This window comes from Limulus polyphemus, unplaced genomic scaffold (genome assembly GCF_000517525.1).
Source record: "Limulus polyphemus unplaced genomic scaffold, Limulus_polyphemus-2.1.2 Scaffold5218, whole genome shotgun sequence".
In the NCBI taxonomy this organism is placed as follows: Eukaryota; Metazoa; Arthropoda; class Merostomata; order Xiphosura; family Limulidae; genus Limulus; species Limulus polyphemus.
The window spans coordinates 48,633-62,517 of NW_013670828.1; the positions used below are offsets into that span (position 1 = coordinate 48,633).

At 30.8% G+C, this 13,885-nt stretch overlaps 1 protein-coding gene across 1 annotated transcript in view; it reads left to right on the top strand.

Annotated features, from left to right (window-relative positions):
* Positions 1-4,053, top strand: part of LOC106472286 (transmembrane emp24 domain-containing protein 1-like) — a 9,094-nt gene extending 5,041 nt beyond the window's left edge. The window contains exon 4 of the mRNA XM_013932918.2: positions 530-4,053. Within this exon, the coding sequence (XP_013788372.1) occupies positions 530-766 (237 nt within the window). The 3' untranslated portion in view covers positions 767-4,053. The remainder of the gene's footprint in view (positions 1-529) is intronic.
* Positions 4,054-13,885: the final 9,832 nt, after the last annotated feature.

The window sequence follows — 13,885 nt, forward strand, 5'->3', positions numbered from 1 at the left end:
ACTGAAGGATGTGTAGATTGTATAGGAATTCTTTTTGGCGGCAAAGGAAAGGTTTATGTGTTTTAATAAAGGTGGCTTCCAAAATATAGAGATGAAAGGTTGACAGACCATTTGCAATAATTTTAAACATGTTGTCCATGTAGTTTAAAGGGCAGGCATGTTCAGTGGTAGATTTTGATCCCACAACCCACAGATTGTAAGTTTAGAGCTCTAACCACCATGCCTGCTTTCTATTACTGATATTTCAGTCACCTGTGTTTTAATATTTGTTGTGTAAAGACAAACATTTGAGAAAACTTTGAAATGGGTTGTTTTATTTGTAAAAAAATAGTGTCTGTAAAAAAATGTCTAAGATGTCAAGAGGTGTCTTAGTACTTTAAATGCTGTAAAAAACTTTAGGAGCTCATGGTTTAATATGTGTACTTTTAGATTTTTGAATAAATGGGAACTGCAGTGTTTGAGACAAATTTAAGGATGTCTTCCTATTTTTTAAGACAATTTTTTATGATGTTTCTTTATTTTTTTTTAGAGCTCTATGGACAAAGTACGTGATAATTTAATCAAGGTAAAACATTTTCAAGACCAAATGAGAGCTACTGAGGCACGAGATCGGAATGTTCAAGAACACAACTTTTCGCAGGTGAACACCTTTTCAATCATCATCATTTCTGTCATGCTGATTGTTGGCGCTGTGCAAGTGCTGATGGTTCGAAGTTTGTTTGAGGAGAAAAGTAAACTGCACAAGATATTCAAAATTCTTTCATGACAAAAAAAAAAGAATTACTTCTGTTCTGAGTAACCAGAAAAATGAACTGAGAAAAGTTAGTTGAAAACAATCTGACAAAACCCATGACTTAAGCCAATTGGATCTAGTCGTATCCCTTGCAGTCTAGTGCCTTTTATTGATGTGTACTCCAAACAGTTGTAGTGTACCCTTATTTGTTGCTGCTTGCCAGTATCCACAAATATAGTTCCAAAGAATATTCTTTTATACAAACATTGCTAATAGAATTTCCATCATTAATTACAGGTGTATTTGTTTTTTATAATTCATGTATTGGCATTATTTTACTTTGTATATGACAAATAGCTACATGCACTTATTATGTTTGGTATTTTGAATGTTCCAAAGCATCTACTCTACATTACTGTTAAATTTATTTTTGTGACATAATTCAACATTTGTTCAAATATATATATATATATATCATGCATATGATCAAATGATAAAAAAAGCAATAACCAATTATACTATGATTATATGTATCAATTTTATGTAAACTAGCTTATGATTCAGCTAATAAATGTCCAGAAACCAAAGAATTTTATGTAATATAAGATTTTACCCAATTTGAATATCCAGGGTTTTTAAGGTGTTTACAAACAATGGAAGTTGCACTCAATGTCAATAAGAAAGTTGATTTACTAGTTAAACTGAAAATCGTATAAGTATACATGGTTCCCACGAGTCAGGGAAAAGTTGGTGAATTTTATATTTTGCATTCCTGGCCCAGGAATTATCGGGGAATTTCACTGATTCATTGATGCTTGTAAGGTATGGAAGACGAGTAATGTGGTGTCAAAAATTGCATACAGGTTAATCCTGTCACATTTAGCATGTCATTGTGCAAATTTTATGCATAAACATTGTTTTGCCTAAATTAATTTTTTTATTTACTGTTAAGTGTCATGGAGTATGAAAGCAGCTGTAATAGATTACATAAACAGTAGCAAGCTTCACACATAAATAGTGTGTAAGGGCTTTGGACAAAGCTTCATTTCATCTTCCTAAAAACTAGGTCATGGAGGATTGCTTTACAACAAAATAAAAGCCTTAACAAATTACTGTTCATAGTTAGGTTGTTTCCATTAAATAAATTATTTTGAATGTACAAATCTTAGTGCATTAATAAAACAGTCTCCAGTAGTCATGGAAGGAACATGTAATACCGAGGATATGTTACATTATTGAAATTTGAGTAGGAAAGATATAAAAATGAAACTTAGTTTATTTTGATGAAGCCTCCAAGTTACAAAGATAGAACTAATCTACAGTTTTGATGAGTTATTATTTGTATTTGATGTCTGTGCTTATATATATGTAATTAATTGTCAAAAATAATTATAACAAATAGTAAATTATCAGTAATTTTGTTTTAACTCATTATAAATATACATCACTAAGCATTGCCTGTTGTACACGACATCATGATGCATAATACAGCTTAGGCAGGGGGTGTTGACCTGCGATATCTCCAAGAGACAATTAGAATATTGCCAGATGCAGTTAAGGAAAACCTGTATAAAGCAAAATATGGATGGCAATGTATAATATCAATAAATTGAAGGTAATGACAAGTTTTGGAAAAAAAATCTAATGAAAATAAGATTGAAATATAGAATGTTTCATTAACAGTAACTAATGATATGGCACACGGAAGGATTTCCAAGAATACAGCACTATTTGTTATCCATGTATCTTTGTAGAAACAGTTGAAATTGCATCAATGAATATATAATTTAATGAATACATCATACTTACCTAGTAATTATAATTTATTGAGTAAATCATGTTTATCCAGTAATTTATAATTTAAGTTACTGGATATTTGAGTATTATGTTAGGAAAATTTACTGTTTGTCAAGCAACAAACAAGATGTTAGGGACAGGAAACAATAAAGATGAGCATACATAGCTTGAGTGAATTGGATTAATAGTTTTAGTATTGTTTCAAAACTATGGACTTTCAGACTATGGTATGCTCCTGAGATCAAGATAATTATTAAGGAAATCGTGTGGTGTTAGTGTGATAGAAGATGGGTGATGTGTTGGTGTTTGTCATTGTGTCGAGTCCAAGAGCCATACCAGAATGAAAATATATTGAGTAATTCCAGTAAAAGTTTTACTTAGCAGCAGTTTCTACTTAATGTAATAAGCAACATTATGTAAGGCCAAAATGAAAAACTTGACACATGAGCAGTTTAATACTTTAATGCAATACCATTGTCTTTGACAGATAAGTTTGCATACAGCAACATTCGTGTCTGCGACAGTTAACCATAGCCTCTCTACAAATATGATCGTACATTACGATGACATAGAAATATAATGCAACTATAACTGACATGGATGTTTTATCAATAGTTCTGATTCCTACATAAAGTTTCCTGTATGTATAATTAGAATTTACAACTTAGTTTTTTGTAAATATAATCTGACGAATATAGATGAACTTGATACTCACAGATTTACAGCACGTGCAAAAATAATACAGTGTGCTCTGGATCAGTGAATGATTTTATTAACGTGTGCAGTTGTTTTATAAATATTGAAGATATGAAATTACTGCAGTGTATGTTTAACAACTGAACGTTTTGGGCATGTAAGCACATCAGAAAATATTGCTACAAGAAATATTTGACATATGAAAAGTATACTTGTTAAAGTATATTCCATTTTACAACAGTTAACATGTTCCTTCCTTGTATTAAAAGGTGAAATGTAACAAGTACAAATATTAAATTCTTATGCTACAGTTGCATTTTTGTGACTTAAAATTTAAAAATATGATTAGTAAGCATAATCATGAACAAATGGATAAACTGCCTTTGTTGTGTTTGACTAATCAAACTGAAGCTTTGCTGACATTTAAGCAGACTGTGGCTATTGATACACAACCTGTTCGACTTTATTCGATAATAAATTAATGTTTTTCAATTTCACGCATTATTATAGGTAGTAGTTCAATAACACATTATTATAGGTAGTAGTTCAATAACACATTAAAAGTGTATATCAATTGGTTAGAGAATAACATACTATGGTCAGGAAAAAGTCAGGGAATTTTGTTCTGTCCAAGGTGTGGGAACCATGAATAATTAAAGAAAACATTTTTCATTAACATTTTTGTTAAAAAAAAGAGGATTCAAAACTTAGCAATTCGTGTGGCATCCTTATGCTTAAAGTTGGTCTTGTAATATAATGTATGACAGGTAGAATGTATTATAGTGAAGTTATTCAGTTACTGAATATAAAATATTAGTTGAATTATATTTTCTGTTTATAGAGATAGTTTACTGTGTCACAAGTGTGTACTTCAGAAAGAACAAGTTGTTTGTATCTACATGTAGTTCCTTATAACTACCCGTCATGGTAGGAAATTTTCTATTTGATTTTAAAGCTACTAAAGGAATTGTTTCAACTATTGCTTGTGTGTATAGTAAACTTTATTTGTGGTATAGGAGTACCAGCTGGCTCATCTGGATAGACCATTTTCAGTGATATGCAAATGTACTTGGAACTTACATTGTAAACAAAAGACAGTAATTTTATTTTGACATTTCTGATAATTATCACACAAACACACAGTTTCTTCAACACCCATCTACCAAAAATATAGGATTAGTGTAAATCAGATCAAAAAATTATTACTATATTCACCATCAATATAACATAATTTCCAGATATGGTTGAATTTTTTAAACTACTGCAAAAGAAACTATAGCCATTTAATCTTGTAACCCTGTGAGTAATGTTATAATGTGATTTGTTATATTGGCAGAAAATATGTCTGAAATTCAATTGGTTCCAATTCTACTGGTACTCTTTTGTTGAAAATTAAAATTTAACATATGGTTCTGGAATTAGTCATTTCTTAAGCATGAAGAATTGTAATAAAATGTTTTTATGAATCGAAATGATCAACTTTAACCCACCCCGAGATGTCATGTGGAAGCCAATGTTCAATTTAAAGATACCTTGGAATAAGCTAATGAGAATGTGACACATTACCCTTCTTGGGTGGGATGTCAGTCCATCACATGTTAACCCACAGCTATCAACTAATACCCGTTATACAGCTGGATGAACCAAAGCAAAGGGTCTTGCTCAAGGACACATTGATAAGACATGGGCAAGCCCTGAACCTGTAACCTTTATGAGTCCAAAGCACCAACCACTAGGCCATTCTGTCCTTTTTATGAACCAGTAAACAAGAAATATGTAATTCTATCAACTTAAAGGAATAATTTGAATAGATATAATCTATTAATATACATTATTGCAACATTTAGTAAGTATAACGTGAAAATTTCTTACTCATTATAAAAAATTATTGTGGGTCCATTGTTATATAAATTGCATGGAGTAAAAACCCTATGAAAGTTTTCAGTGTTTCAAAAACATGATAAATTATGCCAAGTCTTTTGAAATTTTAATTTATTATGAAACTGAAATTAGCATTTTTATCTATACAAAGATATATGGAATTGACAAACTGTATAAATGTACTTTATATCAAAATTTACCAACTTTCTTATGGAATGGCTAAGACATAACATTCCTTTAGAATTCATACTTCCTGTGTTAAAAATTAAATATGACTGAGATAGTTATTCTTCTGGCACAAATATTTAAGTAGAAACCATGTCCAAATTTACTTAATTTCTTACAACTTCTTTAGTCATTTATGCTCAAAGAGTTTGCCAATTTTTAAAATCATAACTTAACAATAATTTCAGGTATATATTATTACAAGATTTATTTGAAATAAATCCATATTTCTTTAATTTATGCCCCCCCCAGTGGCACAGCGGTATGTCTGCGGACTTACGATGCTAGAATCTGGGTTTCGATACCTGTGGTCGGCGGAGCACAGATACCCCATTGTGTAGCTTTGTGCTTAATTACAAACAAAAACCTTTAATGTATTTTAATGATAAATTTAAAATACTGATTCATCATGAAACAAAAACGAGAAAGCCTATAGGAATAAAAACAATGTATGGAATGATGGACCAGTGCAATACATGCAAAGATTTAGACAAATACTTGCGAATCATTTAAAGAGAATAATTTTTTTAATAAAATGAAAATATTCGATTTTTTGGCTAATAACAATGCAAGAAAAGGACTTTAAGGTGAGTAAATGCTTTCTACATAAAAATTCAGACAACTACATGTAATTGTTTTAGTTAATATTTTATCAGTTTTTGAATACCAATGTTAGCCTAAACTACTGATTTTTATTATTTTTTTTGTATGACCTGTTGTTTGGAATTTTAATTATTAATGGTTAATATGCTTGGAATTGTACTTTTTAAAAATTAGGGATTAATAGGTAACTCATTAGATTATACATTTCAAAATTGGGGATTTTTGTGATGAAGTATAAATATTTAAGTTCAATATTTATGCACACGAGAAAAGGATCTCGTGGTAAGAACTCTGATGGAATACAGAAACCATCTAAATATAAAGTTCAAACTGTAGTTGATATATGGAAAAATGTTATGACAAGTCATTTTAATTTTAAAAAAATTGTATATATTAAAACTTTTTCTTTTATTCATTACTTAAGAAAAAAATCTACTGGAATTAAAGAGAAAGAAGATTGATTATTTCTAAGTATAGATTGTTTTAAATACTGTTACCATATATTGTAGGCTACAGACAATTCCTCTTAAAACCAAAACAAATAATTCCATCAGCACAAAAATAAACAAAGTTACCCTGCAGTGTAAAATTATGTGGAAATGAAAAATATACAATTGTGAAGACAAAGTGAGTTCATTAATAAAACTTCAACCTGATTTTAAGAGAATTAAAGATGTTCTGAATTTAGAGTTCTTGGTTTGTACACTTCTCAATAAGCAATGGTAAAATAACATATTATTACTATATTATCTAGGGAGGAACTCATGTCTTGCGTGTGACTCTTTTTCTTCTTCTTATTATTATAATTATGGTATTTGAATGCACAGTTTATAAAATGTAAAAACAGTGCTTTGTATTTAAAGTAATTAAAACAGTTAAGTGACCTGGCTAGACTACTCTTATATGAGGTTAGGTACGTAGTTCTGAAGGAATCTTAAGGCCATGTGGGGTATCTCAATGATTACAAGATTAAACCTATTCCACAGCACGTGATACCCACTAAACACCTCTACTGCAAAAAGTACTTTTAGCCAAATGGTTTGATCAAAAATGACAAACTGGTTGAATTATCTAGTAAGAGACACCAGATCTAGTTAAATTTTCAAAACCTGGATACATCAGGTGTCAAGTATTAAAACTCAACAGGGTAGCAGTATTGAAGAAATTTACACAAAGAACCTTAATACATAAACAATGTAGTCTTAAATGGTGATTTTACCTGTGCTCTCCTTCTCCTAATTTCATTTTTGCATAGTTCAATGAAGTTTTAAAAGCTTCCCATGCATGCACACACATTACTTTTCAATATACAGGTACTATGAAACTTAACATTATGCTTATAGTTCAGAAGTCTTCAAAGCAGCTAAATAAAGAATGTGTTGTGTCATCGAGAACTGTCACCAACTTTTAAGAAATTTATGTGATAGATTTTGCATCTGTATATGAAATCATAAAAATTCTGTTTTATCTTCTGTAAAAGATATCAGTTTGGGTGGTCACATTTACCAATTTTTTTCCCTTTTGTTTTTTACTATTATGAATCAGTCCAAGAAGTGATCTTTTAAGTAAAACATGGCTTTTTGTAGCAAAATTCATGCAAGTAAAAATCGTAATGTATGTTTTCTTAATTGAAAAACACTTGACAAGTTATATAATAATTTCCAAAGGAAATGATACATCTTTATTTACAAGTTGACAAAATAAGTATTTTAGCAGATTTTACAAGCTATGTTTGATATATCATTTATGAAATTTAAGTAAAATGTACATTCACCAAAAACGTTATTAATATTAGTTTCAGATATAATTTTCATATAATAAAATAAAGGTGTATAATTTTCTGATTTCACGTGAAAGTAAATCTTGCTTTGAAGATGGCTTTAGAAGAAACTAATTTTAATTATTGGGCTATTTTTTTAATAAGATACTGATTTTGTGATACCACATGAGAATTGTAATTTTTATTCAAATATTTCTGAGTACCTGTTCTGTGTTCATTCTTCCATATTTATTCATAACACATGTGGTATACTTTCTTGTGAGCTCCTTTTTTCTAAAAATATGTAATTCTATGCTAAAGATTTATCTACAATAATTGTTCAAAAATATTCATCTAAAGAAAATGTGATATTATTATATTTAAATTTTAACGTATTTTTGTCATTCAAATTGATAAGTGTTAAACTTCAAAAGTAACAGTAAGTAACCACAAAACTAATGTATTAACGTGTGTAGTTTGATACTAGTCAAGACTTAAAAATACGAAATTGAGGTAGATATATTTTAAAATAATAAGTTATTTAGACTTAAATACTGTTTAGAAAACGTGATATTCGAGCAATCTATTAGTATTAAGAAGTATTTCCACAAAAGTCAAGAACAGCAAGTGTGAAACGAAGGAAAATTCAAAGAATAAATTAATAGAGCAAAGAAAAGATTCAAAATACAATACTCGAACTAACGACAAACGTTTCGATTCTATGAAAACAGAAGAAAAAAGAAACATGCGTTCAGATTTTTCAACTTTTGAATCTGTGATGAGCTCTCAAGCTGGTTATCTAACATGTTAAAATATATTAAGATAGTTCTAGAAATTCATAGTTAGGCCTAACGTAAAGTAATGAACATATTTTATATGCGAATGCTTAATTACATAGAAAAAATTAACAATGTTAAAATATATTAAGATAGTTCTAGAAATTCATAGTTAGGCCTAACGAATTGAATTTATGTTTCGGGGAACTATAAAACAGATATTTAAAGTAATGAACATATTTTATATGCGAATGCTTAATTACATAGAAAAAATTAACAACGCGGACTTGAAAGTAAGTGTTTCGTATATCTTTTTATAGATTATAATTTGTTGTTTTTTTGTTTAATAATTTAATTATATAAGTAGTTGTAGTTTATCAAATTGATATTATACTAGTAGTATAAATTATCAATCTATAGTTCATATAAGTTACAGAAAAAACGATATACCCAATAAACTTTCAATGGCAGTTTTAGCTCTCAACATACAAATCAACTAAGATCTGTAAAACATCTAAAGATTACCTACATGTTACCACCCGTAGGCCTACCGCTTACTTGTTTTTGGGAAAAGATCCAGAAGAGATTGTATTTTTTTTTCATATTTGTATTTGGGCCTAATGGATAAGGCGTCTGACTTCGAATCAGAAGATTGCAGGTTCGAATCCTGTCGCGGACGGATGTTACTGACTTTGGTCATATTAACTTTTTAAATATACTATCTAATAATCATTGTCCAATAATATATAAATTAATCAAAATTTTGAATCAGTCTCAAATATATTGATAAAGGTAGTTTCAAATTTTGTCTTTCTTTATCAATAGCTGGGAACCATGTCTTTTTGGTGTTATTGAAGTCGATAGGGCCACAGAAAGCATTATAAAATAATAATTTAATAGATATCAAACGACTAAATACTACATATCGTTTTATTAAATGATTAATAATTTACCATGACGGCTTCGTTAGAGACTTACTTAGTATAACAACTGATCCTGTTAGGCCTTTTATTTGTCCATTTTGTATTTAAAATCAGAGGTTAGAAAACAGTTCAAGACTGAAGTTAAATTGTTGCTGTTATGCATGAGAAAAAACACACACAAAAAAAAAAACTCGTTATATGGCACATAGTATCAGGCGGAATCGTGATTATTAAAATAATGCCGTACTTGGAAAGAAAAGTGATAATAATATTATTTTATAGAACTTTAACGAAAATTCGAGGACTTTGTTTCTGCTGGTTTCAGATGTTGTCCAGAAGAAAACTGTCTTTTCTTTTTGTGTTGTAGTTGGTGTATTTAGTTCAAATGATAATTTACACCAATAACTAACCACAATTAGTTAATAAATAAAAAGCTTGATTACATGAAAATAGTGAGAAATCAAATATTTTGTACACACTGTGTTACAATAACAGAAAAATACAAATACTTTAGTTTCACAGAAATAAAAAATTATCGCAAAAAAATACTTTACATTTGGATTCAGACATAATGTTAAGTTATGCTGATAAAAAATAATAAATATTCTGAACTGTAACAGTTATTCATATTTTTGGCACAGAGTTTTAAAATCCAACTGCCCAAAATCATTCGCGATTCGCCATTGTAAAATATATGTATATAGAAGGCCTTCCGCTATATGGTAATGAATAATTTTGAATTTCATAGTAACAAGACTGTTGCAGACTATGTTTCTAGTAGAGGAGAATCTGAAAATATGCATAATAATATGGGAAAAGTTTGGGTATTATCAAGCTGTATTACCTAATTTTTTTAAAGACCTAAAATCAATGCTGAAGTTATAAAATATGTGAGGGTACCAAGATCCATTTATTTCCTACATATTTTGCTCCCTGGTGGCTCATCGGTAAGCTCGAGAGCTAATAACGCTGAAAATTGGTATCCAATCCCTGCGAAGGGTACAGCGTAGATGGTCCTTCGTTTGTAAGTAGCACTTAAGAACAAAACAAAGTCCTTTTTATTTAATGAACTAAATAAATTATAGTAATTTATTTATGTCTTACAACCACAAGTTGATTTATTGAGCCTTATACGTACATATATACAGGGTGTCCGAAAAGTGTGGAACCATAGGTGATTTGGAGCTTTTCTTTATTTCAGATGTGCGACTAATTATAAAGCTGTCAAAGCATGAGAAGGACGAGTTAATCCTGCTATTAATCCATACTTGTTTCATATCACAAGGAGAGCATGTGGGACACGTACTGTAAAATAAATTGAAGTGCCTGTATCTATATATATACATATAACTTTTTCTCAGTTTCAATTATTCCTATAAACATCTAGATAATAACTGCGTAACTCTCTCTCTCTCTCTTTTTTTACCACTGCTTCGCCCTCTTTAGATGGATCTTCACCAAATTTGGCATGAAGGTTTGTTGGATCCATAGGGAGATACATACAAATCATAAATTCTGCATTTTGCGGTTTTTTATTGGCGTTTTTCACCGCCACTTTGCTCCCTGTTGATGGATCTTCACCAAATTTGGCATGAAGGTTTGTTGGATCCATGGGGAGATACATACAAATCATCAATTTTGCATTTTGCGGTTTCTTATTGGAGTTTTTTACCACTACTTTGCTCCCTGTTGATGGATCTTCACCAAATTTGGCATGAAGATTTGTTGGGTCCATGCGGAGATACATGTAAATTTGCGGTTTCACATTTTGTGTTTTGCAGTTTTTATGGGCATTTTTTATAATTATATACAAGGGAAGCAACTTTTCATATCCTAAGATAACCTTTTATTAATCATGAATTTATACAACTTCTGTCCAGGGGACAAGCACTTCAGCTAGTTGTAAATATATTTAAAAAGTTAAGACCGTGCGTTGCACTGATGTTTGCATGTTATTTTTGTAACACATTCTTTCTTTGGGCGAGTTCTTTTGTGTTTATGTTTTGGATCACATCTTTACCTACCAAGAAATATTGAGACTTACAATATGTGCATAAAAGAAATTGTTCAGCAATGAATTAAATGTGCATATGGTTAATTTGTTAGGGATCTCATACCAATCGTTTGCAACAATGTTTTTCTTGTTGCGCATGCGCTTAAACAATAAATACGTTCGAATATTGAGACTCTTCCACTGATAGTTGATAGTTGAAAAAAAAACAAAGTATAGAGTGAAATTTTCATTTGTGATTTAAGCAAACCTCAAAATTTTATTATCCAGTACAAAATGCAATTTTTATCGTTCAATTGTATCTTTATATTCATAACAATAATTGCGATTTGTTTCAGGAAAAAAAATAACAAACTAAGTTTGACCGATTAATAAGGTGACGGTCAATCCCACTATTCGTTGGTAAAAGAGTAGTCCAAGAGTTGGGGGTGGGTGGTGATGACTAGCTGCCTTCCCTCTAGTCTTTCACTGCTAAATTAGGGACGACTAACACAGATAGTTTCTCGTGTAGCTTTGCGCGAAATTCCAAATAAACCAAACCTTTTGTATTCTAAGTATCTCAGATTAAGTCTCAAGGGGATGGGGAGTCTGGAATCGTGCAATTTACGAATGTAGCAACTTAACAATTTCAGTAATAAATTCACAACAGAGTTATTTCAGTAAGTTGTGGTCTCTCTCTGCAATAATCACAAAAATGGCGTTCATCATTTGTCGTATTCAAGACTTCACAGGAACTAGAATAGAAAACTAAGTCATATTCTATCTAACAGATGCTTCAATACACTTGATTTTGTTTCCATTTTATTATTTACAGGCTCGCTCGAGCTAGCCACATTACCGCAGACCTAGCACAGTCACGTGCATAACGGAATAAATATATTGGTATGCAAATATTCAGCGATTTATTTAATGGTAGATTTTATTCCTTGAATCTCATGAACGTTTATAATATGTGGGAAACGTATTTTATATATGTATAAGTGTAATTAATAGTTATTATGAGTTACTGACGAGACTACAATAGTTTGTCGTTGGTTTTTCAGGCTTACGGACACAAGAACAGTTGGAAACATTGTCAGGTCCTGTGGGCACTAAACCCGTGTTAATTATCATGTAAATATGTAGAAAGAAACATTATCTCATGGGATAGAACATGCTTTTTGTAATAGCTCCAAAGTTGTTCATTCCAAGAATCTCTTGATTTTAACTAAGGCTAACGGCAACATGATCAGTTCAGCTCGTCTGAGTGTTATGAACCATAATAAATTAAATAGCATGGTTAACTTTAACAGCTTCCGTTTAAAGGAGAGACAGTTGATTATGAGACTCAAACTATAAAACACTCAGATCAGGTCGTCCAAGTGTTACGGATCATAGCAAATTAAATAGCATGGTTAAATTTAACAGCTTCTGTTTAAAGGAGAGCCAGTTGATTAAGATATTGAAACTATAAAACACTCAGACCAGGTAGTCCGAGTGTTACAGATCATAGCAAATTAAATAGCATGATTAACTTTAACAGCTTCCGTTTAAAGGAGAGACAGTTGATTAAGATATTGAAACTATAAAACACTCAGACCAGGTAGTCCGAGTGTTATGGATCATATCAAATTAAATAGCAACTTACATACAGGGATCACTGTCGAACGGCATGAGACACTAACTCCACCAAACCTACAAGTCAAGGATATTTTATACGTTTCATCCAGCATTACATTCTCCAGTAAAACTTCTCTACTGATAGATGAGATATTTCTGATAATGGCTCTCTCAGAGTTGTAATATGTAACATACTGCTCAGGTAACACATTACTCTCTACTGTCCGAGCAGAGGCTGGGTCAAGGGTAGTGATAACGATGGGTAAACTCTACTTTACGTAGATTTGTCCTCCTGATGTTGTGACTGCTTGAATGTCCACCATTGGTACTACGTCCGAAATTGTTTAAGGAAATTGTATTTTTTATTAGATCTTCCTGATTATGTTTTTGTCACCAAGAAATCATCAAATGTTTCATTACATTATACCGAGATATTCTGGAATATATATTTCTTCTTATCAGTTGTGCAGCCGTAACACTTCTGCTCGTATGCATACCGTTTCGCCCCCTGATAACTGTAGTTTCACACTCAGATTCAAGTATCGCGCGAGTTCCACCTGGTGGCCAGTCTGATGGTAAGTTATATCATCAGTGGTAGTAGTATTGTCCGTAAAGAAATACTGAGACAAAAGAAAAAACTAGTACAAACATATCTCTAACACAGCTTGTGAAACATGATATTTTGTTTGATATTATGTGTGATATTACACCATCATAAATATCATAATAATTTTGAAGTTAGTGAAGCAGGATGTTTCAGTTGGTAACAGATGTGATATTACACCATCATAAGTGTGATAATAAGTCTAAAGTTGGTAAAGTATGATGTTTCAGTTGGTAACAGATGTGATATTACACCATCATAAGTGTGATAATAAGTCT